Source organism: Mycteria americana, chromosome 1, assembly GCF_035582795.1.
Source record: "Mycteria americana isolate JAX WOST 10 ecotype Jacksonville Zoo and Gardens chromosome 1, USCA_MyAme_1.0, whole genome shotgun sequence".
In the NCBI taxonomy this organism is placed as follows: Eukaryota; Metazoa; Chordata; class Aves; order Ciconiiformes; family Ciconiidae; genus Mycteria; species Mycteria americana.
In genome coordinates, this window is record NC_134365.1 from 63,413,227 (window position 1) to 63,440,885 (window position 27,659).

The following is a 27,659-nucleotide window of genomic DNA, read 5'->3' on the forward strand; positions in this document are numbered from 1 at the left end:
AATTACTTGATGGTTTATATTTAGATTAATTTGCATTGGTTATCAATAGCATGGAAGGGTCTCAGCTCTTCCATGTGCTGTAACCAAGCAGTACTATACATTTCTGAGTAAAGACCCTAGAAAGGATGAAGATGTTAGTCTAATATACTTTTGATCCCGTCCACTCAAGTGCATCTTTAAAGATCAGAATAAAAGCCAGAGACAGGGAAATGCTTTTGGACAGAAAACAATTCTTTAAATATAGATATTTACATTTATGTTGGTTCTGACATAACTGTTAAAAATCAGTACATCTCCATTGGCACATAAATATGGATTACTTAACCAAAAACCCCCTAACTTCATCCCATGGTTTTGTTAGTTGAAAGCATTTACTCTTTAAATTTTAAAATAAAGTATCCTATAAATCATTTAACTGGACAGAAATGTATGTCTTACAATAAAATATACAAAAGAAATAAAACTAGAACAAAACTGTTTGTTAAAGCTTAAGTATCTGCAGAGTATTAGTTCCAGATCAGAAGTTTGTATGTGGCAGATGGGGTCTTTTTTCCTCTATGTAGCTCTAAATTTGTGCATAGGAAGTCACACCATTATATCTAAGTTAGCCACAACATAAAAATAACCTACATTTGTGCAATAAGCTGAAACAGAACATTAGACAACTAGTAGGTGTTGATGGTACTTGCACAAGATAGCTTCAAATACCATAGGAACTGTGAACACTTAACAGGAACTGAATACTCAACAGGAACTCTGAATACTTAATACACTTACCTTATAGTCCCATACTGCTGTTCCACCATATGCAGATATCAAGAGCAGCATTGTTATGGCTATCTGAACTTCAGTTACATCAACTCTATGAAGGAAAAAAAAAGGAGATTTAGTTACCTTTAGGACCTTTAGAAAGGTCTTTTTGCTGTAGGTGTAAGGCAGGCATGGGGGAAAAAAATCAAAAGACAGTGACTTTAAATTAGCACCTTAAAAGTACTTCAGATTACATCAATGTATACAGAATATGATTTTCCTTGACTGAGAAAGATACTCTATATGGAGGCACACATCTTTGGTTAAGATATAAAATTAAACCAATACTCACTTATCTAGAGCAAGCTACATATAATTGTAATAGGGGGAATATCTTTAATGAATACATTGTTCACTATTGGAGAATTTTGTATAAATTTACAGAGTTGTTGCTGTGTAAGCATCAAATCAAAGTTTAAAGCAAGCTCACAGTAAATGAAATCAAACATTTCCATTAAAAGCATATCTTATAAAAGTATGGACCCTGCAGGCTGGGACAACAGAAGGGATTTCTTTAAACTATCATATCATGAAAACTTGACAGATACAGCCTGCAACACGTAAGGGCAGTATTTTGAGGACTGAGTCAGCGGATAGCTAAGCATCTGCCCTGTTTCAGAGGATATACAATTGATATCTTGCTTTTTTCCATAAAAACATTTTTAAAATAGGTGGCCTTGCATGCCCCCTCAAGTCCAGGCTCTGTATTCCACCTTTTTTGTTCTCAGACAAGATAGCCAAACTCTTTTCTTTCTGTATTTGATTGATGAAATGTTTTGAGAAGACCTGAATATATAAAAAAAGTTAAGAAGAAGCTCAAGAGACAGAATCGGTATTTTCAATAAAGCTTTAAAATAAATTAAAAAAAAAATAAGTGCATATCTAAGGTACTGTTTATGCTACCAAAGGTTTTGAGACAGGTACCTGATCTTTCTACTGAAGTTACCAGCAAACAGTGACAATGGATGTTTTAAATACAACATTTCCTTAAGCAGTTTGAATAAATTTGCTGTTTTAAGGTACTATGACCAAAGTCAACATGTATCATTACTTGCTCAGCATGTGAACTGTTTGCACAGGAAACTGTATTTTTAAAGGGAGATAGGACTCAACTCTTGGCTAATGGAAAACATTTATCTGATCTTGATAATTACAGTAACATAAAACTCTCTTCTTTCATCAGATAGTGATAAAATGTGCTAAATTTCATCACTAGCTTCCTACCCTTAGTCTTAGAAGAGCCAAAGTTTAAGCTGCAACTAGACAATATGCTGAGGTGCTCGTCACTGTCCAAAGCCATTGGAATGGGTTAGGCCTCTCCTTCCTACGCCATTGCGTTCCCTCGCTTGCACTAGCTGTTGTGCTCATCGGGCTGTAAGGTGAACCAGTTCAGCTTGCTAGCCTTGTGTAGGTTTTTAATCTTCTGCCCGTTTCATGAATTGGCTTGAAGTCAAGTGACAGAGTCTGTGCAGGGGGGAAACAGGACAGCGCTGCTGGGAGTGGGCTTTTCCCTCTCTACCAGGGGTGAAATGTGGCATCTGCCCAGTCATTGCTGTAGCTGCACACTGACCTTGTTGGTTACGTCATGCAAAAGCATCCATATACAAGTGCAAGTGTTCAGAGTTTGTGCTCTGTACTATTAAAACCTAGATTCCTAAGCTGTACTGCATTTGCTGTTGTTGGTGGCAGGAGGAGGCTTGAACTTGAAGTTGAGTAATTACATGTGTTTAGTACTTAATTTTACAGAGGCTCAGACAGTTGGTTGCAACACCGCCCAAATAAGAGTCCAAAGATTTTAATCAGACACTGTGTGGTATTCTACATAACCTGACAGTAGCACAGTACCCAGCTGCTCTGATCCTTCCTGGCCATCAGTGCTAGGACTCTCTCATCTGTCATTTGACTTCTAAAATCAAGTGCCTCTAATTTAGGAATGGCATCAGTGAAATCTTCCATCCATGTTATTATCATATTTAGAGCAGTATACTCTTGCCTTCATTTAGTCTCTCACCTCTATGCTTAAGGGAAATAAAATTGCGAGCCTTGAAACAACTCTGACCTGTTCTCACTAAACAGAAATAAGTTATCTTGGAGAAAAGTTGTGTCTAACTTCAAACAGTAAGCATGGCCAAACACCAGGCCATTCCGAACTGCTTGTACTATGCACTATCACTATATTTACATAGAAGCCATTAAGTTTTTAACGAAGAAGTTTTACGTGGCATGGGAGCCTCGGTGCCTTCCTGATATAGGGGAAATTCTCACATTTTATGCAAGAACAAAAGGCACAGAAAAGTAATCATTTATGCAAAATCCCAGAGCTCGTGACACAGTCCATCTCCCTTCATCGTAGTCCACTGTCAGGTATGGAAATTATCCTATTTCAGCCATCACTCTAAAGCATCTATTTTTGTTTACAGCACAAAATGTCCTTTAAAAAAGTAGGATGGGTAGGCAGGTAGAAGAGTTATAGTTTGTGTGGTAAAATGCATTAGCAGTGAATAAAAAGAGCTCTTAGCATTACCACAGAGACAGCTTTCTTTTGATACAGACATCAAACAGTATGCAAGGATAGCTGATCACTAGCCTGTGTGCTCAGTGACACTCAGATTTGCTAAGGTCAGAGCTAAGTAGGACTATAAACAGGTGACTTAACAATCGACTAGGATTATCAGAAGGACAGCCTTCATCTATCACATATTTCCAGTTTTGCTGCTACAGAAGTCTCTGATCCTTTCCTCTTTTCAGAAATCATTACTGAAGTGCAGCTCATTGTTTAAAACCAGCAAAAGGCCATGGCTAGCTGCGGGAGGGTGCCGCAATCCCCACACTGTTAGGAGTTAAATTGAAATTGTTATCTTCCACATGAATGTCATGACTCTCCTCCCACACTGTAGTGAGAACAGATGAAGCTTCTACCAAGTCATGAACAGCATCACAGCAATCGCTAGAATTGTGACCAAACACAAAACCTAAAGGACATCAAAACCAGTATGAGCCAGATTAAAAGCAAAACCCCCAAGTAAACCTGGGGTAATTCTTCAAGCACTGCCATAGCTCTGTGGAACTCCTTGACAAAGGATGCAATGGATGCACAGAGTTTGTTCGAAGGAAGACTGAAGATGTCTATGGAAGAGAAACCCATTAGCATGGGAATTTCTCTCAAAATGCATGTGGGTCTGAGTCCCCTGGGCTGAAACGGTTCTGTGGCTGGGAGGTTACAAAGGGAGGTACTGTAGATGCTTGCTCTGTCCCTACTCCTACACAGAGCACTTGTTTATGCTGCAGGCAAGACCTCTGGCCTGAGCCTGCATGGTGCTTGTATAAGTTCCGTGAACAAATCTGCAGACAAAAGAGCAAAACGCATGCAAACAAAGCATATATAGCTAAAATCAGCTGCTAAAAGAACAAGCCCTCTGCTCAATATTATGCAGACTTTTAAAGTTCTTGCCAGGTAAAACACAAGTCTGCTAGGGTAGAAGGGAGATGAGGAGGAAGGCGAGAGGAAGAGAGAGCATGGAAAAACACAAGAAGAAATGGAAATCAAGTAGCTAGCAGTCTCAGACATTAAGCCACATGCACTTCTAAAGATACCTACTTACTTTCCAAACCTTAGTATGCCTGATACATATGTCTGCCAGTGAGCAGAATAGAACATGAACAGTCCCACAAAACAACAGAAAAACAACCAGTCAGGATTTGTTCCTAGTCGGATTGCTATGCAGGATCCAAGGACAACAAAAACTGAAAAGCAGAAATGAACATGTTAGTCATATACCCTCTTTGCTTGCAGTTAAGAGAAATTAAAAAATCACAAGGCATTTTACATCACTATAACAAAGTAATGATACGACTGATACTTTGCTGAGTAGCTAACCTCAGGGACAGTCCTGGCAGGAGAGACCAAAACACAGGACTCCTTTTCTTCCAAGCGAGGGCCTCACCTTCTAGCTTACAGTGGTGGTTCTCCCTTCTTCTGGCCTTGTCATCTGGTGTTCTTTGTGACACTGACAGCTTCACCTGAAGGGCCCAGCTCAGAGAGACTGGTAGTGGCACTTCTCTGGGAAGTGAGGCATAAAGAACACACCGACTCCCAGGGCAAATGTTTCAGTCATTAAGCTTTTATAGAAGTACAGGCATTGCCACCAACAGCAACTAAGTTACGGAAAGTAAAACTGAGCAAGGCTTACTTTTTAAGGACTCCAAATAAACTTTTTTTTAAACTCATTCTTCTAAGGAATATAAATTATCCTTCTCCTAAGTGCCAGGCTAGATGCCCTATTACCAAACTGATATTTTGGCACCTCACTCCTAAAGCAGAATCCTTAGTTACACATGCCAGCATCAGTCTTTTAGGTCCTTAAAATCCTTTATTAGACATCACCTGTACCCTGCTGGAAAACACAGGCTATGTATAGTAAAAAATCTCTAAGCATGCTCTTACAGAATTCTTTGTTCACCACCTAGCTCGTTCAAAGAACACTATATATGAAGATTCACAGTAAGAGCAGAACGCATGTTATCCCAACATCTGCCAAAGCTACTTCTGAAATATCCTCCCTGATACTGGTGAGGGATGCAAAGGTCAGGGGCAGCCTTGGCTGCAGTGACCAGGAGATGGTGAAGTTATCCTAAAAGAAGGGAACATGCTGACCCTGGTCTGAGTAGGGGGTTGGACTAGATGATTTCCAGAGGTCCTTTCCAACTTCAACAAGTCTGTGATTAATCAGCTCCTCTTGAAAACAGGTAACGTTTTAAAAACTAGGATGGGTAACAGTAGGTTAAGGCTACCTGTGGAAATAGAGTCGCAACCATGATCAAAGAGTTCTCCTAGAGGAGAACTACTGTTTGTTCTTCTGGCTTGCTTCCCATCAATGGCATCCAGAGACTGGTAGATAAAAAGTCCTAATGCACCCAGGATGTATGCCCAAAAAGGTGCCTGAAAGAGATTCACATAGATGGTCACTAGGCAGTTCCCAATTTCTTAGCTGATAATCTGTTAAAGGTAAAATATTGTTCAGCACAAAACCATACCGCATTGTGCTATTTGTTACTTAGTGCTATTTGTTACTTAGTTAACGGACAAACCAAATTCTGTGCGCTAGTCCTACATGAGCTGTAGTAACCACTATAATGAACTACTCTGGATATACCCGTGAAACACAGGTCCTTCTAATTATTTAAAAAACAAAACCCCAAACAAAACCCAAAAAACTTTAACCTCTCTTGTGCATCAATTGACTTATTTTTCCACTGTAAAACCGCAGTATTTCTACAATTATTTGTATTATTTGTGCTGAAAAATGTTATAAAATAAAATTAATCTTTAAAAAAGAAAATAGTAGTAAGGCACTTACTAAAGTTCTCAGCAGTTTATGTGATAAACGCTTAGATTATTTGCTCAGATTTATAACATGTAGATACAAAAAACCATTACATTTTACTAAATAAAGACTTCAGCTTTTAGGGAAAGAGATTTTTACCAACATACAAAAATTGACTACAGAGGCACTTTGGACAAGGGTTTGAAGAAATTAAGTCATTCACTAAATATGAAGGAGCAACTATCTACTGAATAAAGACCATCGGAGTTTCAAAACAAGCTGTGAATCGGTTACATTAACACCAGTCTTGGGTTCAAAGGAACTGTCCTACAGGAGTACCTTTCGAAAGCATTATTTTCATACACACAGTCAGTATGTCTTTGTCTAGGAATTAGTTTTTACTAAAAAAATTATTTATTACACCTTTTGAACAAAGCACAGGTAACATTTTTGCCTAAAGTATTTTCCAGTGGTACCCTTAACACTTAGAAGCACTGTTCACAAAAAGAGAGCCAAAGTTAGGTATAAATGCTGGAAATGCAACTTGCAGGTTAAACAAGCAAACAGCCACAGGCAGCCACACTCCCAGGTAAGTGAATCCTTACACTCCCAGGTAAGGGACAGCTGCTGCGGCTCTACACCTCTGCAGTTCCTCTCCTGCAGCGCAAATAGACCAACGTGATTACGTGTATTACCTAAGTCCTCTAAAGCCTATCGAGCAGATTTAGACAACAGATCAAATCTCAGTGAGCTGAGATTTGTCCACACTCACATAAACCCAGTGTCATTGCTGGGGAAAAAGGAAAAATGACAGTTGCCAATCAGCACATAGGCAGGGAGAGGAGAAAGCAGCAATAAGAACGCAGATGAGGTGAGCTGCTCCTCCAGCCATTCTGTTTTCTCATCATCGTTACACTCACTGACTTGTGCTAGGAAAAAAGTTACGCTTCCAGTCAGACTGATCACAAAACACATCTTTCCCAAGAACCAGCACGCTTCAGGGAAGTTCAGTTCTGAACAGCTTTTTTGCTGTTATTTAAGACTTCCTCATGTATTCAAGGCTGGCTGATACACTATGTTATCGCTTAGTTTTGTGCTTTTAATATGGAAACAATATTGTCAGCAAATTTATGCAAATACTGGGTAGCAGGAAAATCATAATTTCATTAATAAAACATTCCACCATTTGAAGTCAAATGGTTGGCTGCTTCGCCCAACTTTGAAGCAAAAGACAGTCACAGAATTAGGGACTCCAGCTATAGGTGAGAAGTCTGCATTTGTATGTACATAGAAATCTAGAAAACTTGGAAAATTCTTCAAAACTGGCAAGGCCGTCTCTCTCCTTAATCCAAGGAAAATTGGATTAAGAAAATCCAATTAAAGGATTAAAACTAAGAAAAATTGTAATCACAGATGATGTGGAAGATGATGTAATTGTAATCACAGATGATGGAAGCCTTGAGCTTCCACCTTTCATGAGGTGAAAGAGGATGAGTAGATACTCCCATTCCAATGGCCATTTAACATGCTGGTATCTGGCAACCCCCCCAAAGAGCACACTATAGAAATCCAGGTCAAGTGATTGCAGCAATACATGTTTGATGTTTACCAATGGAATTAGTCGAGTTATTTAGGTTTTTCCTCCCTTGTTAGTCCAGTTCAACATTTTGTTGGGGGATGGGGTTAAACCAGGGAGTGAGTTCTTAGCCATCTTTTGAAAAAGTTTCTCTCCTCTGATGAAGGGGGAAGGACAGAGCCTGTGGACACAGGAGCAGCCTACTGCCACCCAGGGTTCGCAGATCACCGAGAGCTAGCTGGAGGAACAGAGAGCTCAAGCGCTTCTCCTGGCACAAGCTCACTTGCTCAGACATTCTGCAGAGAGGCAGCGGCTACCTGTCGGCCCCCGTTCTCACTCTCCACCTTTCCAAAATAGAGGGCTGTCAGTCATTGCTCAGGTATTTCAGGACATAAAAGCACAGTTAGGACCCTGCTGAAGCTAAGAGCATTTTACTTGTAACATAATCCACATATTAAAGTGTGTTATACTGACTTTTTCAGAATAACTTTGTTGTATGGGGAATAACAGATATTCTCAAACAAGGCAGCTCCTGACACAGACCTATGAATGAAGCATCATGAGCAGAAAGGCCAGGAGAAACCACCAGTTTCACTGCAGTCGTTTAAAAAAGTACTATTTTAAAGACAGCTCCAATTTTTTTCACTGATATTACTGTGAAATGCCACAAAGTTAATTTGCAGTGTTTTACGAGGTGTCCTTACTGTGACATACTTCTACTAGTTATGAAAAGATAGCCTGAGATCTATTGAAACTTGTCGTGCTAATCCCTGGGTTTTGGCAAGTAAACCAGGCCACACCTGGCAATTCTGTCCAGGACACCACTGGTTTTTTGGTTGCATTAGGCTCCCCTCCTTTTGCAACCATCTACCTATAACTGAAATAGGTTTTAGTTTGCTTAAAGTCATCAGGTTCTCTGTATCACAAACAAAAGTAGACTGTATCCAGTGCTAAATATGCAAGCTAAATTCCTTACCCACTCTGCATTCACTCCCCCCAGTGTGGGGCATATCACCAATTAAGTCAAATGCCAGAGCGTGGGAAGTTTCTTATTTAACTGGATCATTTCCGTAATTGAAACACCAGTCAGGAACAGAAACCTGTTATGGCACTTTTTTTTAATCATTAGCTGTAGTGCTTTATGCCATATGCTTGGTATTATCACAGTCTTTTGAAAAGCAAGCTCCACGAAATACGAACTCAATTCTAACCAAAACAAAAGGTTTGCATGCTGGTTACTGCAGTCAGTTTATGAAAGTTTCCATAACCCACAGAACTCGAGGCAAGAATTCTTGTTCAAGGTAACATAATCTACATTTACCTTACCTCAAAACAAGTTTAACACAAGTTTAATGTAAAAATAAATAAATAAATAAGCTTCAACTCAAACCTCTCTTATCAGGTCTTTTTGACAAAGCAGTGGCTTTTGTTGAGTTTCAAGTTATTATACAGGTATAATCATTAAGACTGCTGATCCAAGTCTGTTTGCATTAGCTCCTGCTGGGACAAATCAAAGCAACGATCCCCTCAGACTCCAAAACTAGAACGCTCTGCTCATTGACAACCTGTAAAGAGGGGGACAAGTCTTCATCCTCTTCCCAGTTAGGGTATCTGTATCCGTTAACATCTGTAGCAGATGCATCTGTATCCCCACAGTTGTGGAGAAGGGAAGAATATCCAGTAAGAACAAGGGAACAGGTGTCCGAGAGGGCTTAGAAACACAATCTGGAGCATTTCTTCCCTAGGCTGTCAGTTCAAATCAAACCCAAAGTGGTAATAACCAAAGATCACTCAAGATCAACTACGCATTTAGCAGATTAAATGAATGCTCTAATGTTTTAATCAGTAAAATACAGTTTTCCAAATCACTGAAGGTGCACAGAGGTTTCTGAAGTTCCTAACAACCACAGATTCTCTCTGCTATCCACCCTCTCAATACAGCTACAGCTGCCATCTCCTCTGCCTTCTCACATGCCTGGCTCTTCACCCAGGGATGTCCCCTGCCGGATTCCCACACTGGAACCAAGTAGTTTGCAAATTAGAGAAGTGGGAGCATTTGAGAATGCTGACATGGCTGACAGACTCAGCAGAAAGGTCAGGAGGCTCCCAATAATCATCAGCTTTTCACTGATGAGGTGTTTATTATCTCTGCCCAAAGTTATATCCTGTCCAAGCAAATGTATTATTTGGCCAGAGCTAGATGCTATTCTCATGGAACTACAAGAGAACACAAAGCCAGGGAGAGGGGCGGGGAGAAGGCAGCTTCTCTGCTTCAATTAGAAAGGATGTCTGAAAGATGATACAGCCCCAGAATCTTGTCACACACAGATTTGGTACAGCAGGTCTGGTCATCTACTGAACCAGAGGGTGTCAAAACAAAACAACGTGCATATAGCATCTGACAGGTATGTGTGGCATGCCTCTCCTTCAGGAAAAAGTGTAGATTGAACAGCAGTCCTCATTCTTCTGCCTGTGGTTCCACACCACAGAGGAGCATGGACAGCTGCAGAAGGCTAGATGTGCCAAGAAGATCCCTTACCACTTATTTCAAGCAAAGCTCAAAGCAAAGCCCAGAGAGTTCAACAGCCCAAGCTTATGCAACATTTAAAGATTCAGCCCCCCTTAATTACTCACCACTTTTAGTCATAATCTCACTTCCTCAATCCAACAACACAGCAACTAATTCCACCCTACTTTACACAGCCCCTCTCTGGAACACATCCAGAATAGAGAGAGACATTTTTACTGGACTTCCTCCCTCTTCCCCCCAAATATGGATCGTTTTCCTCACTTCTGTTTCGCACAAAGCATTATGTACAATTGTACTAATAGCAGGAGAAGGGAAGGGGCTGTTTAAACCTGCATTACACCAGGGGGAGAGGGCTGGGGTGGGGGGGTGTGGAAATCATACTATAGCCCAAGTGCATTTCATGCACACCAGGGACTCCCTGCATTCCTTTAGCATCCTCCTCTCCCCAACAAGCTCCCTCTGAAAGACCTCCCGTCCTTCTGTGTTGGGGTTCCTGAACCTTCACTGTCTTCCTTTACGCCCAATACCTCTTTCTCCCATTCACTGCTGAGTGCTCCATTCTTCACTCGTGGGTATGGGCAGGATTCCCTGCCCCACTCAGTGCTTTGCACCTCTCCTCTACCAGGTCAGGGGCTTAATGCTTCTTCCTTCATGCCTCCAGTTCATACCAGCTGTTCCAGTTCCCCCTCTTTTCTGCTTCTTTATTCTCTCTCCCACAAAGCTCAGTTGTGCCCTTGCTATTTACATAATTCCACACCTGTCAATATCTTCCCTTCATTTCTCCCTCTGACAGGAAAAAACTCAAGACGATGCCTCCTTTCAGTTTAAAAAATGGGGTTTGGTGGGTTTTTGTTGTTGTTTTTTAAAGGGATTTTTAAAAAGAGAGATTGAGAGAAGCAGAGACAGCGCCTCACCAATGTTCCTCTCCCTCCAAGCAGTTAATAGTAGAGCTAGCTGGAGCCACGCCACCTAGACCCTCCCCTGCTTTTTGGTCTCCCTAGTTGCATGGCTTTCTAAATAGCATGTTTCAGCAAGGTCTAGCACCCTTTTATAAATGCACTACACCATTTTTTAAGCAATTCTACAGAGCTAGCCATCACAAGCCTCCCTTCTCTCCATAGCTCTGCTCTCTGCACAAGAACCCTTGAGCCCCTGCCCCCTTTCGCCATCGCTGCCCAAACTGCAAATCCATAATCCATGCTCTTCTGTTCCTGTATTACTCTATTCCCAGTAATCTGCAGGAAATTATAGACAACAGAAACAAAGGCCTTAAAAAAACCCAAATGAATGAGACATGATGGAACCTAAGAAGCTGACAGCATGCAGGACAAGTCTTTATTCCTGGGTGAAATCTACTCTAATCATTTTAGGGGGCTCTTTGCTTAGATCCTGCTATAACTGCTATGAGATTTATTTTTTTTAAACTAGATATAAATTCAATACAAAGTAATAATTACTGTTAGCATGAATTTCTGTCCTAAAATTCTAGCTTCCCGTAGTATTTGAGACACCTGTGGCTGAGCTCAAAGGATGACTGAAGCTAGGCCCCTCCATGAGGGGCCATGAAAGCAGCAGGATCACAGTTTCCTTTCTCCTTTTCAATAAGGTAGAGAACTATGTTTAGCCAGTTTTCTTCCTAGTGTTGATGCAAGGAAAAAATTAACATGTCAGTTTTCCCCAGAATGGGAAGGGGTAATGAGAGATTCATGTGCAAAACCTAATGAAGTAACTGTAGCTACTTCAGAGAAGTCCGCTTGCAGTAGAGCAAAACAGTTCACTGTCAAGTGGTGGGGATAAAATGGAAATCCTCACCTAAGAAGTGCTCCTTTTACACTCTAACGCAGCAAATACACACTATTCATACTTAAAATCAGCAAACCTTTTCATTCCTAAATATTTTGTAACTGGTGTCAGAAAAACAGCCTGCAGTCACAGTGAAGAAGATACTTCAGCCCTCCACAGAACATGAAGCATGCAGGTAGTATCCTCCCCACCACTACACCTGGTGTAGCGGTCCCCTCTATTATTTCTATAGATTACTGTCCTAAGTTACACAGAGTAAGAAACTGGACACTCTAAAAAAATCTACACACATGGATTTTAGTTACTTGAGCACTTGAGAGGTGCAGTCTGCTAATGGCTTAGCTACAAATAAGAAAGCTTATGTTGAAGTGTGCATTTACAGGAGACAGTGATACAACCCATGTTCCTACCAGACATTATTTTAAAAAGCCAAAACATATTGTGCTAGTCAGTAACAAACTGGCTTTTAGTGGTTACTGATGCTGATGAAGACAAAAAGAATAGTATAAGGAAATAACAGCTACACAATAAGAGAACAAGGGAACATTGTATGGTTTTAGACATTAATTGCATTGTGTGGGGGCAGGGAAAAGTATTACTAAATTGTGGAATTCACTGCAATAGGACATAATGGAAGCTGAAAGTAGAAACAGGTTCAAAACAAATAATTCGAAAGGCAAAATTATGAGTTGGAAGGTGTCTGTGGGGAAATAGATCCATCAGTTGCTGTTCTAGCAAGTAACCTGAGTAGAATCCCTCGCCGAGAAACCCCTAGACCACAGTCTTTTGGCAGCTGGAAGGGATACTGGGGAAAGATCTCTTTTTCTAAGCATCTGCTAGCAGCTACTCTCTGAGGGATTTCAGCTACCAGTCTTACTTGTTTTGAACAGTGTGTACAAACATCAAGACTTCAGTGTTTTCAATAAAGGACTAATAGAAATGGCCCACTTCAGACTGGTTAGGGGAAAAAAAAAAAACCAACCACACAAACCAACTCATAAAAAAACCCTCCACCTAAAACCAAAACCTGCTTGTTATTTTATCTGAGTCTTCTATCCAGCGCTCCTACACTTCCACCAAGAGAATGTAATAACTTCTTGTTAGTCCGTCAGGTAACAAAGACTTGTTCATGAATAGAAGAGGTGGCTTGGCAGTATAGAGAGGTGATGTTGAAGTGCACTACGCTATTAGCTCAGTCTGTGATTCCATCACCTTTAACATCATTTTCAGTTCCACCTTCCCCCTAGCCCTTCCAGCCTACACATCCAAGTCAAAAGTACAAAGTAGGTATTACAACAGTACACGTAGCACCTATCAGTGTTGCAACAGTTTTAGCTTTCTAAAAAGCCATCCAGACACATGACATCTTAGGTAGAAGACAAGCTGAGTCATTAAACAAGCAGATGAGAGATAACCATGCCCTAAGTGATGCGGCAAGAGAAAGTGAGGGGAATTCTCACAGCACAGAGGCAACAAAAAAACCAATAGAATAAGGAGGCTGGCTTTACACTACATATTTATAAAGGACATACTGATATCTGAACAAGGAAGTTTAGTCCAAACTATAGGTTCTTCAAAAATTCAGCTTCCACAATTAAAAAAGCCAGTAAAATTCCTAAAACCACCTAAGCTTTCTTAGAAGGAATAATTCTCTGGGTGTCTGCAACACAACCTTTTTCTTTTTGTACAAGAGTCCTCAAGCAAAAAATAACTTAAAATTTACTTCCTGCCTTTTTTTTTCTGAATAGCAAATAGGAAAAGCTAAAATGAACACCCAGACGCATAGCTGGCACACAATTGATAACTACATCACAAAACTAAGCTAAAGGTAGCAGTTCCACAAGCATTTTGATTCTGAAAGTGCCACTAGAAGACAATCTGTGGTTTCCAACCATTCACTCTCATTTCTATCCTCCCTTCTCCTACTGCCTGCAACGCCACAGAGTGCCTCTACCTGGTGATGCAAATCAGGGAAGTGATTAGGGTTAGACCAAAGCAAAGTTAATTTTGATTTGGATCAGCTTCTTGATATGTCTGCCACAAACACCTCTGCTAACACAAAGGGCAAAGCAACTACAGAAAAAGACAGGTGCTTCTGTCAACTAGAACACTCACCAAAGTATATCTAAGTTATTAAAAAACCCCAACCAACCACCACCTCTGTCATTAGGGTTTAAGCCCATCAGAACGCAAGAAAAACAACAGCCACCCTTCAAGGTATTTTACCTACACAAAGCAATCTTCCCCTGATATTTCCCACCCTAACTACCATGAAGACTCTGCACTGGGGAACTCGTAAAAGGCTGGGACAAAAAGCTCCAACAGAGCTACTTAAATTGTCAGTGAAACTGTTGGCAACACAGTTTAAGCAACAGCAGCATCAGCCCATCCTAACAAGCCTGTTTTCCCTCCAGAAGCTAAAGCAATTACACGTTTCCCACACGAGGATGGGAAGCATTTGAGCTACTGTCAGCTAACACATCTGCAACACAAACAAACCTCGATTCTGAACGAGACAATGCTGAAATGGCTGAAGTGGCGTCAAGCCATGCCTTGTGGCCAGCTCTGCCCCGCTCCTGGGTGCATCCCGCACCCTCTCCTGGCCTGGAGCTGTTTCTACCTCCACCGCCCCTCTGTTACAGCCTTCCTCTTGAGAAGGGAGTTGACACAGCTGACGTCTCCTTCCCAGCAAGCTGCCCGAGCAGAGGCACACGCATGGGATGTAAGATGGTCCCTTGAAGAGGCTGGGGTCTGGGCTGGGCCAAGCACCCAGTCAGAGCCCCATCCCCACAGGGACATCCCCACTCTGGTCAGCAAAGGACGGGGGAGGAGAGAGGAGCCCACTGAAACTCGCCCTTTGACACGATCCCCCCAGCATTCTGGCATTCAAACCTTAACACCCATCTCCAGCTTGACCCCTGCTACCCCAAAGCGTGACCCCCGCATCACCGCTCCCTGATTTCTCAGGGCAAACCTGCAGTGCTACCTAAGCCCTCCCTACCGTGGGAAGGGCAACGCGTATTACCGCCACGGAGCCGCAAGTGGCAGGCCACCGCACCCCGCGGCAGGCATGGGCCCGAGAGCTTCGGGTACTGTCAGGAGGTACCGGGGTGGCCGCCCCACACCGGGCCGCCCGGGGCCGAGCTGCGGCACCGCGGGGCGAGAGGGCACGGGGGCCCCGCGGGGCGGCGGCCAGGGCGGGGCCGCCGGGCTGAGGCGAGGCCGTGCCGGGAGGAGACGGTAGCAGGCAGGGGAAGGGGTCAGGCTCTAACGGAGAGGCGGCGGCGGGCCGTGGCGGGCGGTACCTGCTCGGTGGCGCTGGGGCAGCAGGCGATGAGCGGCAGCGCCGTCAGGCAGTTCAGCAGGAGGCCGCACAGGGTGATGGCGTTGGGGGCCAGCCCCAGCGGGACCTGCTCCACCAGCCAGGCCCAGTAGGGCTGCAGCCACGGCTCCAGCAGCGAGCGCCCGGCCGCGCTGTAGCGGTGCTGCTCCAGGCGCTTCAGCTGCGCCGGGCTGAGGGGCGCGGGCAGAGCCCAGGGCACGGCCATGCCGGCGCCACCGCCGCAGCCCCGCCGCGGGGGCCGCCGCTCGCCGCGCACCGGACGGGACCGCCGTCAGGCCGCCGCCGCCCGGGGCGGGGCTGAACTGGGGACCGCGGCGCAGCGGCGGGAGGCGGAAGAGGCCGACGCCTAGGGGCGGCCCTGCTGGAGGGGAGCAGCCAGCCCCGCGACAGCTAGGGCGGGGCGGGCGCCCTCGCCCCGGCCCGCCGTTGGTTCCTTCGTCCCGCGGCACGGCTCCCTCACTCCCCCGCGGCGGGGACGCGGTGCCCGTGCCCCCCCGTCCCGGTCGCAGTGGCCCTGTTTCTGGGGAGGTTGCCCTGCTCCGCCAGCCGCGCCTCGCCGTGAGGGGATGGGGATCACCCCGGCGGCGGGGGGAGCCTTTGGTCGTCGAGGGGTGAGCCCCGGGAAGGCCCGTCCCGCCTGCCGCCATTTCCCCAGGCCCGTGGGCAGTCACGGCCGGCGTGGGCCCCTGGAGCGGTGGGCCTGAGCTCCCACGTCTCATCACTGCTGGGTGCGGGCAGAGTGGGTCGAACCCCCCTCTCCTCTGTGGCTTTCCTTACTCATTTTCCTTTTGCGTGTTTTATAACGCAGCTGACAGCCGCAGCGGGGGTGCACGCAGCCGGTGGCCGGCAAGGCTTGATGCCGGAGCAAGGCATAATAAAGGCAGGGCTTGGGCGGCGGGTGGGCTCCCTGCAGCCAGCAGGACGCCAGAGCCATGTCTGCAGGGCGGTGGTCCCCGTTGTATCAGCCAAGGGGTCCTCCGCCCCCGGGAGGAGGCCCGCTGCCTGGGCGGTGGTGGTCTTGGGCGTCATGGGGCACCTGAACGCTGTCTTACACAGGACTGCCTTCACCTCCTTGACCCCCTTAGAGAAGGCGCTTAGAAACAAATGCGTCTTTTCAGAAATTGTGGCACTTCAAATTATTTGAATTGGCCATGTGAAGGATTTAGGTGTATCCCTGACTCTCTGGGAAGGTATGTGGTTTGTGAATGTGGCCAAGGAAAGGTGAGCGCTGTGTAGCTGTATGAAAGATGAAGTGGTAAGTATAAAATACAACCTCTAACGAGTATTATATACCCAACTGGCATCTTCTTAGAATCAGGAATCCTTTTTTAAGTTATTCCATTGTGGGCCAGAGGCTGCAGCTTCCTGCCCAGGCACAACAATTTCCTGGACAGAGCAGTTTCCTGTTACTCAAATTGAGCTGATTCCCTTTGTCTGATAAAGTTAGTATGTTTTTGAGTAGCTTTCTCTACTGCTAGGGTCAGAAACGAGTGACATACGCAAAAGGGTGGTTTCAGAATCCCTTGACGTGGTATGTGCGTCCTATGTCATTCATCTGCTGATTTCATTTACAGATCAGTAAATACAGTTATAATATGGCAAGTGGGATTAGGGGCCAAAACAGAGAAGAGAGGAACTGCCAGCAAAGGAGGGGGTAATACATAACATAATAAAGAAAGATTCAATAACAGCCAACTAGGGAATGGCAGAAGGGAAATGTGACAATTAGATTCACAAGCAGCCAAATCCCCAGTCCACTGGAATCACTGGGTTTGGAAAAAGGTAAAAACACTGTTTCTTTTAATACCCTGTGCATCACTGTGGTCAATGAACATAATGGTACTGGTATTTATGGAGAGATTGCTCAAGCTCTTTGAGATACCAAGAAGAAAAGAAGAGAAAACAAACTAGGAGAAGAAATGGAGGGGAAAGTAAGTGGTGTAAAAAGTGAGGGCCAAGTGAGTAGAGGAAGAAATAGATTCCCTACTGAATTTATCACTGAGCTTGGGGAAAGGTTTGTTTTAATTTAAAAAATATTCAGCAACAAAGCATAGAACAAGAGAACATAGAATGTAAAGTCCAGTGTGTTTAGAATTCCAACACTTCCTCAGTATTCAGGATACACTTCTGCTTCCAAATGCTCTCTGCTTCAGCAAAGCAGCAGCTTTACTTGTCAGTCAGGAAGGCAGGCCATGAAAGTCAAGTGACAGTTAAGTACACTGTGCTTAAAATAGAATGCCTTTTGCTCCAGAATCCCAAATGCAACAAAAGACATTCATAAAGCAAGTCTCTCTTCACAATGCTCTGTAAAAGGTAGCAATATTATCCTTTTTTTTTTTTTCCCTAAAAGGAAGTACAGGAAGCTTGAAACATTTTTTTTAAAGGAATATTTTTTAAAATTTCTGACTCTCAGTAAAGAGCTCCTTGTAAACAGCATATCCCTATTTAAGCATTCTTTAAAAGATTTGCATGTGTTTTTTCTCCTCCCCTTTCTATATTTCTGAGATTGTTTTCAGTGAGGGAAAAATGGGCTGACACTGGCCATGATCTTTCAGTGCAAATGGGTAACTACAATGCCTGCATCAAGCTCCACATACAGCAATTTGAGAATGGATCTATACTTATACAGCAGTAACATTTCTATACCAAGTGCCGTTCCATGGACAAGGATAGCATGCCAAGAGAATACAAAATATTTTCCTCTGGCTTCCTTAAAAATAAAACCCTTTCTAAATTAACTTTGATTCTTCTTTCTCTCTGTGTGTATACATGTTTGGATCTGCCTTCTTACTCCAAGTAATAACTTCCCTTGACATGTGTAAGTCAAACTGAACACCAAGGTGGAGCATACAAAAATACTAAGTTCCTACCACATATGTGAAAGTGGGCAGAAAAGAAAATTCTTATTAAAGGTGCTACTGAACTATAACCTGAGCACGTACTAGTTGATGGAGAGTGTACATAGCAAACACATAATATGAATAATGCAATTAGCCGAGGACTTAAACTGGTTTCGCATATCATGAGACATCGAGGAACACAACCATAAGCCATAAAATCACTACTAGTTTCACTTCTCCTGGAGCTTTTGTGTTTTGCTGTTACTTTATCTCATGTGACCAGGTTTTATTTGCTGCCTTCTTGTTACTCCTAGGTCTCTTTCAGGTTCACTAATTTCCTGGATAATTCCATGTGAGCTTACTTTGGAGAAATGTCTTCTTGGGAGCATTGGGCCATATCTTTCTACAGCATGATATTCTGCTGCTTCTATTCTCTCTAGGTTGTTTTGCCAGTAGTTTTTGTTATCTGTGGTACGTCTTTATTCTCCCAAGCTGGTAGTAAGTGCCGATTTCATTAACATTTTCTTAACTCTCTGGTTTTGGTCACTTTATTTCATCTATCAAACACCATCCCTGGAGAATCCCATTAGGTGAATCATCATAAAGAAAAACTTTATCTTTTGTTAGTCTCTATTTAAGGTTCTGCAGCCTGTTTTAGAACCACTAGAAATCCCTTTCCTATCCCACCCCATCCTGTTACTCCTCTCAAAGTCATTTTCAATTAATTTTTAATCCAGAGGCTTGGCTGGTCAGCATAGTTAGTGAGAGTATGAATTTATAGCACACTAATGCCCACTCATCTGAATTCCACCCACGGCCCAATACCCAGCACTTCCTATTGGCGTGGTGCATCTCATGCCCAAGGGACAGCCAATGGCAAATGCTGGGCAACGCAACTGGGGAGGGATTAAGGGCATCTGAATATAACGCTTACCATTCACACAGTGAAAAGTAGCTTAGTTCAGCTTGTCTTTAACACTGCTGGCATCTGGTAGAAGTTAGAGTAGCTAATTCCGTCAGCAGAGAGCCTACAGAGGCTGAGATTTATGCTGACTTCCAGGTTATTATGTATGGTATATTAAGACTGAGGAGGCAGATAGATCCATAAGCTTGAAGCTGTAAACATCATTGCATACAAAGTGCAGATGGCTATGCACATCCTTTATGGCTTACTGAAAAGCACAAACTCAAAATAACTATGGCTTTTGGTGCTGACTATAATGTATCTCAACACACTGATATTATTTTAAATAAGGGCCATGTGCTTAGACACTTAAACCTGCATGGCATATATTCAAACTCTCCCAGAGCCTTCTGTGCTTCAAAACAGATGAAGGGAGATCCGATTCACTGGTGAGATACAGAATAAAGAGAAATTATTAATCCTTTATGGAATTTTCTTCTTACAAGATGTGTTGCCTTCTTTCATGTGTAAATGTGAATGAATGTGTAGGAGAGAAATTATTTTGGCAGGAGCAGGGTGAAATGCAGGTGGGGGGGGTGTCCAGCATCACTGGGAATGGATAATTGCTTCTTTGCACAGATGGCAGCACAGAAGAAATCACAAAGATAGGAAGGAGAGAAGGAAGAAGAAGGATCTCAGAGTGAGGAAGATTTACAGAACATTAAGTGAGAAAAAGCATTCAGATCCCCAAGGTGAAAGAAGTGGTAATTCAAGTGAAAAAACACCAGTTCATCAGTGGCAGTTCATAGTAAAACGTTCTTTTATTATTGCATATTACTGACTGCTGGATGTTTGAAAACGCGCTGACGTCAGATAACCGTCTTGTAAAGTACTACTGGTTTAAGTAGACCTTTATCTTTATAAACCATAATTGAAGATCAATCATTAGTCACTAAGCACATAACCTACCCTGTCTATGCAGCTGGGGTGAGAACTGGTAAATAAATGACAGGGCAATAGGGAACCGACAGCCTGTCCAAATTATGTGTGACCTTGTGTCTCACATGCTTCAGAGTTTGCTGGAGACTTACAGACAATCACCCCCACTCCTGAAATGCTCGGAGGTTAATGACACTAGAGTTGGATAAGTAATGTAGCCATTTTACCTTATCTAAGGCATTTTTGCCTTGCAGGGTAAACTCACTAGTCATATGGTCTGAATCCCTTTTCTGCTACGTTACCTACAAGAGCTCCATGAATTGCTGAGGAAGGGGGCGGATCCAGAATGATGAAAGCTGTCACGGTTGACATTTATAAACTTGAAAATACTGAAAACATATAGATCCAAAATTGCTTGTATCCACAGCGTTTATCTTCACTCACATTCTGTGTCATGTATCTTAAAGTGTAAGCCCATTGGGTTAGGTGACTGCTGATACTGTTTTCCACTCAGTGTGGTGGGCTCAAGTTCCTGCTTTACAGTATGTGGAAATTAAATAAGAAATGTGGTAAGATGAGACAGAAAAAAGCTAAAAAAAAAAAGTAAACGAGAACTTAATAGATCTTAAACACTTCATATTTATTGTACATTAAATAAAACAATTTCAGTTCCGTTGAGAGACTGATGGGTTGGATTTAGGAAATCAAAACTTCTAAAGGAAGATATGTTCAGCTTAAATGATCATTAAGTACATATGTATTAATTACGTTATAGTAAAATCGTATTCTGTTAAACAATTCTCAGGTGAATAAGATACATTATCACAGAGGTATGTATTCCAAGGGTCTTATTGCACAGCTACTGGCTAATCCATCTACTTTCAGTCTGAGAAAGATATGCTCTGTACCTCCGAGTACAAACTCTGTCTGCCTCCTCATGTTTATTACACAGCTTCTCCTCTTTCCTCATTAAAAAACAGAACACAATATCAAACAGAAAATAAAGCTGAACATTACAAAACGTGTGTTGTCTTCAGTTCATGTCATTTCAACCCCAAAGCAATCCATGCGTATTCTTTCTTTTCAGTAAGAGCAGGTAGGGAAAACAAAACAACAAATAAGAAACAAAAAAAAAAAAAAAGAAAAAAAAAAAAGAAAAGAAAAGAAAGTCCCCAACCACACGTTTGTTCTGTCATTGCAAGAACTAAAATGCTGTAATTCTGCTACCAATTTCCAGCGCAGTGGGAGGAAACACTGTGGACGGACTCTCACTTCCCCTCAGTTTTGTCTGCCTGTACTTCACGCATATATGAATCAATGATATGCGGAGGCACTCCATCCATCAATAGTCTGAAGAACGAAAGCCCACCTACAAACAAGGAATAAGACAATCTTCAGGTTGAAGGTCCCTGGAGCACGAGCTTTGTACCTTTATTTTCTGGTGTAAGCAACAAAGATTTAGTCAGTTCCTATTGCGTACTTCATTTTGAGATGGGACAAAATTCATCCCTGTTCAAAAGTTCAGCACAAGAATTAACCATTATTTAATCTCTGTACTATACGGAACTTTCCTGTCCTCTTCCGCAGGGTGAATTTCCTTTCTAGGATGTCATATATTCAGTCATTTATCTCACTCCATGCAATAGTCTGTGACAAGCTTCACCTCAAATAACCCTCCTGGATTTCCATCAGGCTGGGTGGAGTATAGTCAGAGATGGAAGTCAGACCAGAGGGAACAGTGTAGAAAACACCTACCTACGATGAGTTGTGGAAAACATGCAGAGACATTCAAATTATTCTAGAGTTGGGTCTTATAATGGTTTATAAGTATTTAGCAAAATATTTACCATGTTGCTTGAAAATAATAGCTGGGATGACATGTGCTTTATGACTGTGGCTTAGCCACCGTGAATAAAAAACTGAACCAAACCTATTTTAAATCACTGCTATAACAGAAACCTAGGCTTATAAGAAAGCCATTGGAAGTACTCAATGTTTTCTTTGGTGTTCTGGAAAAAGGGAGAAGGCAAAAGATTTAATAATTTTAGCAATTCAAGACAAAATATTTCTCTCAGGGCCCAGAAAAACATGTACGTAGTGTCTAACACAGCAGCCAGGGCACCCCAGTTCTCACCGATGTAGAAATAGTAATTTAATACAAATAATCCAAATTAGGAGTGAAATTTCCTGCCATTGAAAAAAATGTCATGGAAACTAAACACATGGGTATTTCTGTTAATTTCATTGAAATCAAATGACATTTGGAAGGAACAGCGGGAAAAAGATAAATACTTTGCTAAAAGCACTACAGTCTGCCCTTTCTCAAGGCGAAAGTTGGCATTTGTGGTAAGAAAGCTACGTACCATTACTATTCCTCTTACAAGTCTGCAGGTGTATTCTGTTCTGCAAGTTGCAAAACCACCCGCTAAGGACTGCACTTACCTTCGGAGCCTTTTCTGGAACACACCAAAAGCTTTAAAGCAAACGTACATTGCCAGGATGAACTTGTCACTGTCTCTGAATGCTTCAGCTAAATGCAACTGAGCTGATGCTTACATATAGCATTTATCCTGAGTAAAGATTTTAGGGTTTTATAACCTTTATTAACACAAGGATTATCCAATTAAAGTGCTATTAGTTACTAGTGATTATGAGAGTGTGCTGTCTCATTTAACACCGTCATTGTTGCAGAACTCTTCGCTCCCGACCTTAGGTAGATGCACAATACAGACAAAAAAAAGCATGCTTTTTGGCATTCTTTTCAACTCATGTAGTGCAAGTTGTGATATGAATCATTCATTTTTAAATGAAATTAACTGTGGAATAAATATTTCATTTATGTAGAGGTATATTCCTATATGAAACTAACTGGCTGTAAATGCAAAATGCTCTTTTATTACTTGCATTTTATTCATGCTAATTAATCATGCTTAACTCATGCACTGTTAAATTCCATTGAAACGTGCACTATTTAGAAGGTAGTGGGATGTACTACTAAGAGGAATTACCATAACAAGCAATGATTATAAAAATCTGGATTTATATGCATTAAAACTATCATGCTACTCATTTTAAAAAATATTTTCATTAAGTGAAATAATGAAAATCATGCCATACTAGGCAGACATTGTATGACGTGTAAACAGACATAAGCTTCATATGCAAGAACCATATGAAAGCTTACCTTAGATGATAATATACATTCAAAAATCCTTACTGTGTAACTAAGGGAGAGAGAGAAAGAGAAGTAACAATTTAATCGCAAACACAAAAGTAGAGAGAAAATGTTGAGTGAAATTATGCTTATAATTATGTCAAGATGATGTTTTAATCCTTAGTCATGTAAAATATGTAGGAATAAAAGCACATGAAGAGAAAAAGGTAGGGATCCAGTTCCACTTCAAAATTATCATTAATATGTAAAAGCTATATTAATATACGAGTAACTATAACTCCTGTAATTAGTCTAAAGTATAGATTGGAACCAAATTATGCAACTGATGTTTATGATAAAAGTTTCCAAACATAGCTTCAAGGAAGCTAACACATATATATATATATAGTATTTTCCACCAGGGAAAAAAAGCACACACATAACACTGAAGCATATATATATATATATGTCAAAACTCTGTAAGGCAAAATAATCAAGTACAAACTAATAACATACCTGTGCACTAAAGTCACATATCCACATTTACATTACTTAAAGCATGCTCTTTACTCTATAGGAGCCCTTACCTTTAATTAAACATTTTGACTCTATAAAACATCCATATATGTATATTTATATATGTATATAATATAAAAGCACTCAACTTTGTGCCTGTTGTAGCCATTTAAGATAAATACCTTAATACTTCAGATACTACAGGAGCATTATCTAGGCTAATGTCTTAACATGTTTTAGGTTTAAAATAGTAAATTTGGATGCATAATATACTGGAGACTAGTTTCTGTGCATCTCTGACATTTTAAAACTGCACTGCCAATATTCTAGATTTGGGCAAGGTTACAAGCAATTACATTTCTATAGAAAGAACCAAATTTTCTGAACTCCACTGAACCTGAATTTAAAATAAGCTCCAGAGGAAATGAAGTAAAATGATATGCTTGTAAGTAAAAAGTTTTCACTGATTTCAGTTGGATCAAGATTTCATCCTTAGATTCTGTAGTGCAAGCTCAGGCATGGATTATCACTCTCAGCACTAACTTGTAACCATAGACTATAATTCTGTAATAAAGAATGCCTTTTAAGCACAGTAAATGACTTTATGATACTTCTGTTCTTTCAGTAATTCTACAAGCTAACTGAGAGCTGTTCAAATTTCTATCTCCTGGAAATGTCTAAGTGTTCTGGTCAAAGGTAGTCAACAGTCATTAAATAAATTATTTATAAGTACAGGTAGTTCCATGCCCAGTGGCATAGCAGAAAGAGGTCTACAACCTTTTTAACTCAGATGTTAAATACCCATATTCTTGATTAATTTGGCCTTCTTTGCTCATGTGACATAAACATTGTATGCCATGAGACACTAGCTAGTTTAATCTAAAACAGCAAATAAATACACACTTTGCATGCAGAAAATGCGTTTGCATGTGGAAAGAGAGGAAGGGAATGAAATGGAACGTCCAGAGGAGTATGCTTATTATAAACCTGATTATTCCCCGCCAAGAAGAATGGTTCTCCTGGGTTAATTACTCCATGATATATCACTGCAGAATTAGAATATTTATAGTGGTATTTATTCGCATTTGAAATTCTTCCCGGTTGATCTTAACACCTTATTTTTTAGTAGTTCTTATACAGCATCTTTGCTATGTTAACCTATTAGAGTGATCACCAACCTTGACTTTGATCTTAAGGTAAACATTCTCCACAATCATTTGTTTCATGATAAAAGAAGCATGGTGCTTTATCTGAATCTTTTCGCTGACCTCAATGAAGCTGATAAGGAACCAGTTCCTTACTGCTTGTAATGAGAGATTTACAGCCATAGTTAGGGATCTACCTCAACCTTGAAAGATACATATTTTGAATTTTCCTTATATAATATATATAATTAGATTCTGTGTATGCATCATCTTTCAAGATACATGAGGTAGAGTTATTCTTTTGCCTAAGATCTATTACATTAGTTTTTTCAGCACACTTATTTACAAAAAAATCTATTGTATGTGCAGTTGTACCAAGCAGCTCATATAACTGCCATCTTTAAGTTCACTCAGCAAAACCAAAACCACAAGGATTAAGTACTGTCTATCTGAAATAACATCAGTAAATGCAAATCCTTTTTTTTTTTCTTTTTTTTTTGAGGACAGAATAAGTGGTTATTATTTTTATTTTTTTAATTAGTGTGCTCATAATTAATGATTTTTCAAGAAACGAGCATTAAATTTAGTAAGAACTAGGGGGTTTAATTTGGCACTAAAATCCTGTAAGTGAATGGCTAAAAAAGTAGAAAATTGTAGCATACTAATAGTATTCATAGCCAGAGTATTCATGGCTATTCAGTTGTTCAAATACGATGCAAAATCGGAAATCCTAGACTGTTCTGTGAGTAGTTCTATGACATTCCTAGGACTGGGCTTATATGTATGCATGATAAATTTTGGATCTCCAACACGTCAGAAATAGATGGATAAAATAAATTCTAGCCAACATAAGGAAAATTCACTTACTGCAATATATACTGTTGCATGGCATGGAGCTCTTTAGCATGACTTACTATCCAAAGATCTGCAAGAATAGCACCTTCACCAGATAGGTAGCATAGCCTTGAGCCTGTTGGTCTTATTCAGGCAACATACAACTGTATCTCATCATTTTACAAAATCAGACCTTGATTTTTACTTGCTGGAGTAAAGCTGAACCAGTTTAAAACTATACGTATGAAAACACACACACACACATACACACACACTGCAATCCATTTCCAGTGAGTCAGAAATCCATAACTCTTTGCTCTGCGTCAGTGTGATGAGCAGTCATCCGAAGAGCCCTCCTAAATGAACAAAGAGGCTGGGAAACTTAAGAGAATGATAATTCAACACATAAGTCAATAGAAGAGTGAAATAAGACATAATTATGTTTTTATGCTCCGTCTGTTTAATACTCATTGGCGTTTGTCTGTATTATATAGCAAACCCTGAGCCTACCCTGGTTTGCCAAGCTACAGCTGCTGTATTCGCTTAATCCTATTCCCTTTGAATTCATCAGCTGAACTGCCAGTCATGTTAAGAGTGTCAGCACTGAACCCTTACAACAGCTGTCCTGTGTCTAAGCCCTACAAATTGCTAGGCTAAGCAGTCTTCAAAAAGGAGTCTAAAGTAATGGCTAAACCTGCCAGGATGGAGAGAGGAATCTCAGCAAGGGTGACCACTCACAGCCCAAACCACTGGGAGAGAACCACAATACCAGGCTTGGTGGGAGGAAGTGGGACTGCACCAGGTAATGGTTGATACGAGATTGGGTTCAGAAACCAACCATTAACGAGGGGAGGTGGTATTTAGGTTAATGAAGCAGCCCGTCACATAGCTAAGAAGAGAGAAACAACACACAGCCCAGGTGGGATCCTAACAGCCTGCATTTTTTAGAACTTCTTCCAGGTGTGATGCAAGAGTGAAGTACTGCTCTGAGCAAGATGTCTATGGCATAGTATTCAGTTTTTTCAGTTGATCTTTTAAAAGTAAATATTACTTCCTGTAAGAAAGAAAGAAGGCTTTTTGAGTCTAGAAATGTCCATGCTACAAGCCTTTTGCAGTCAGCGGGTGTGGGAGGTTTTGTTTAAAAGTGGGAAAGGATGAACTAAACCTTGTCTAAAGGGAGTAATTCTTACAGCCTCATTCTCACTGTGGCAAAGGTACGTTCAACTGCAACCCCAAGATAAGGTGCCAGAGGAATTGAGACTGTAGGACGTGCTGCAGCTGGTTGATAGGATGATTAATACAACCCTCAGGACGTGATGCAAAGCCCGTGCATCTATCCAAGGTTTCCTGTGGGATGAATGATCGGGGGGTTACTCGAATCTGACTGAGGTGCTAGGATGTGTTGGCAATGTTATGAACTGAGTCAAAATCTCGGACTCACAGAGCTGGAAGCAATCTTGAGATGTCATTTAGTGCATATCATAATTCTAACAAATTGTACTGCTGTCATTCTTCTAAGCTGCTCTTAAAGGCTCTCGGTACCAAAGGCTCTATAACCTCTGCAGGAAATCTGCTCTAGTGCTTCACTGCTCTGACTGTTGTCTACCCTAAACGTTTCCTGCAGTGTTGCCAGATACAATATTTTGGTTTTAATCTTTAATGCAGCCATTATGGAAAGAATCAGCTGTGAATGGGACAGGCCTGGCAGCCTGTGAACATAGTGTATCATGTGCTCTCCATTTCAGAACACTACTCAGAAAAGTGGACCTATGAAAGTTAAATAAACATTTGTCAGCAAAAATCATCAGGGACTAGCTGTACCTAGTAACCACTTTAATGAACAGCACTGTAGCTTTTTTCCTAGAGACATTACTTCTAATAGGCTGGAAAAGGGCCTAAGCATTCCCAGCCTATTTCAGATACCAGTCCATAAATGTCCGT

The 27,659-nt window shown here is 41.5% G+C and overlaps 2 protein-coding genes across 7 annotated transcripts in view; both read right to left on the reverse strand.

The window, feature by feature from the left end:
- The window catches only part of CHPT1 (choline phosphotransferase 1), a 23,761-nt gene extending 8,049 nt beyond the window's left edge, over positions 1-15,712 (reverse strand). For 3 of the 6 annotated variants that reach the window (XM_075502947.1, XM_075502957.1, XM_075502937.1), the window contains exons 1-4: positions 15,349-15,709; positions 5,602-5,749; positions 4,413-4,554; positions 778-862 (exon numbers count right to left, since the gene is read on the reverse strand). In XM_075502947.1, the coding sequence (XP_075359062.1) occupies positions 778-862; positions 4,413-4,554; positions 5,602-5,749; positions 15,349-15,591 (618 nt within the window). In that variant the 5' untranslated portion in view covers positions 15,592-15,709. Of the gene's footprint in view, positions 1-777; positions 863-4,412; positions 4,555-5,601; positions 5,750-15,348 lie in introns of all 6 variants that reach the window. The other 3 variants (XM_075502927.1, XM_075502919.1, XM_075502909.1) reach the window with 3 other exon arrangements.
- Positions 15,713-21,337: 5,625 nt separating this feature from the next.
- Positions 21,338-27,659, reverse strand: part of MYBPC1 (myosin binding protein C1) — a 47,942-nt gene continuing 41,620 nt past the window's right edge. Inside the window, exon 31 of the mRNA XM_075525483.1 lies at positions 21,338-21,438. Within this exon, the coding sequence (XP_075381598.1) occupies positions 21,338-21,438 (101 nt within the window). The remainder of the gene's footprint in view (positions 21,439-27,659) is intronic.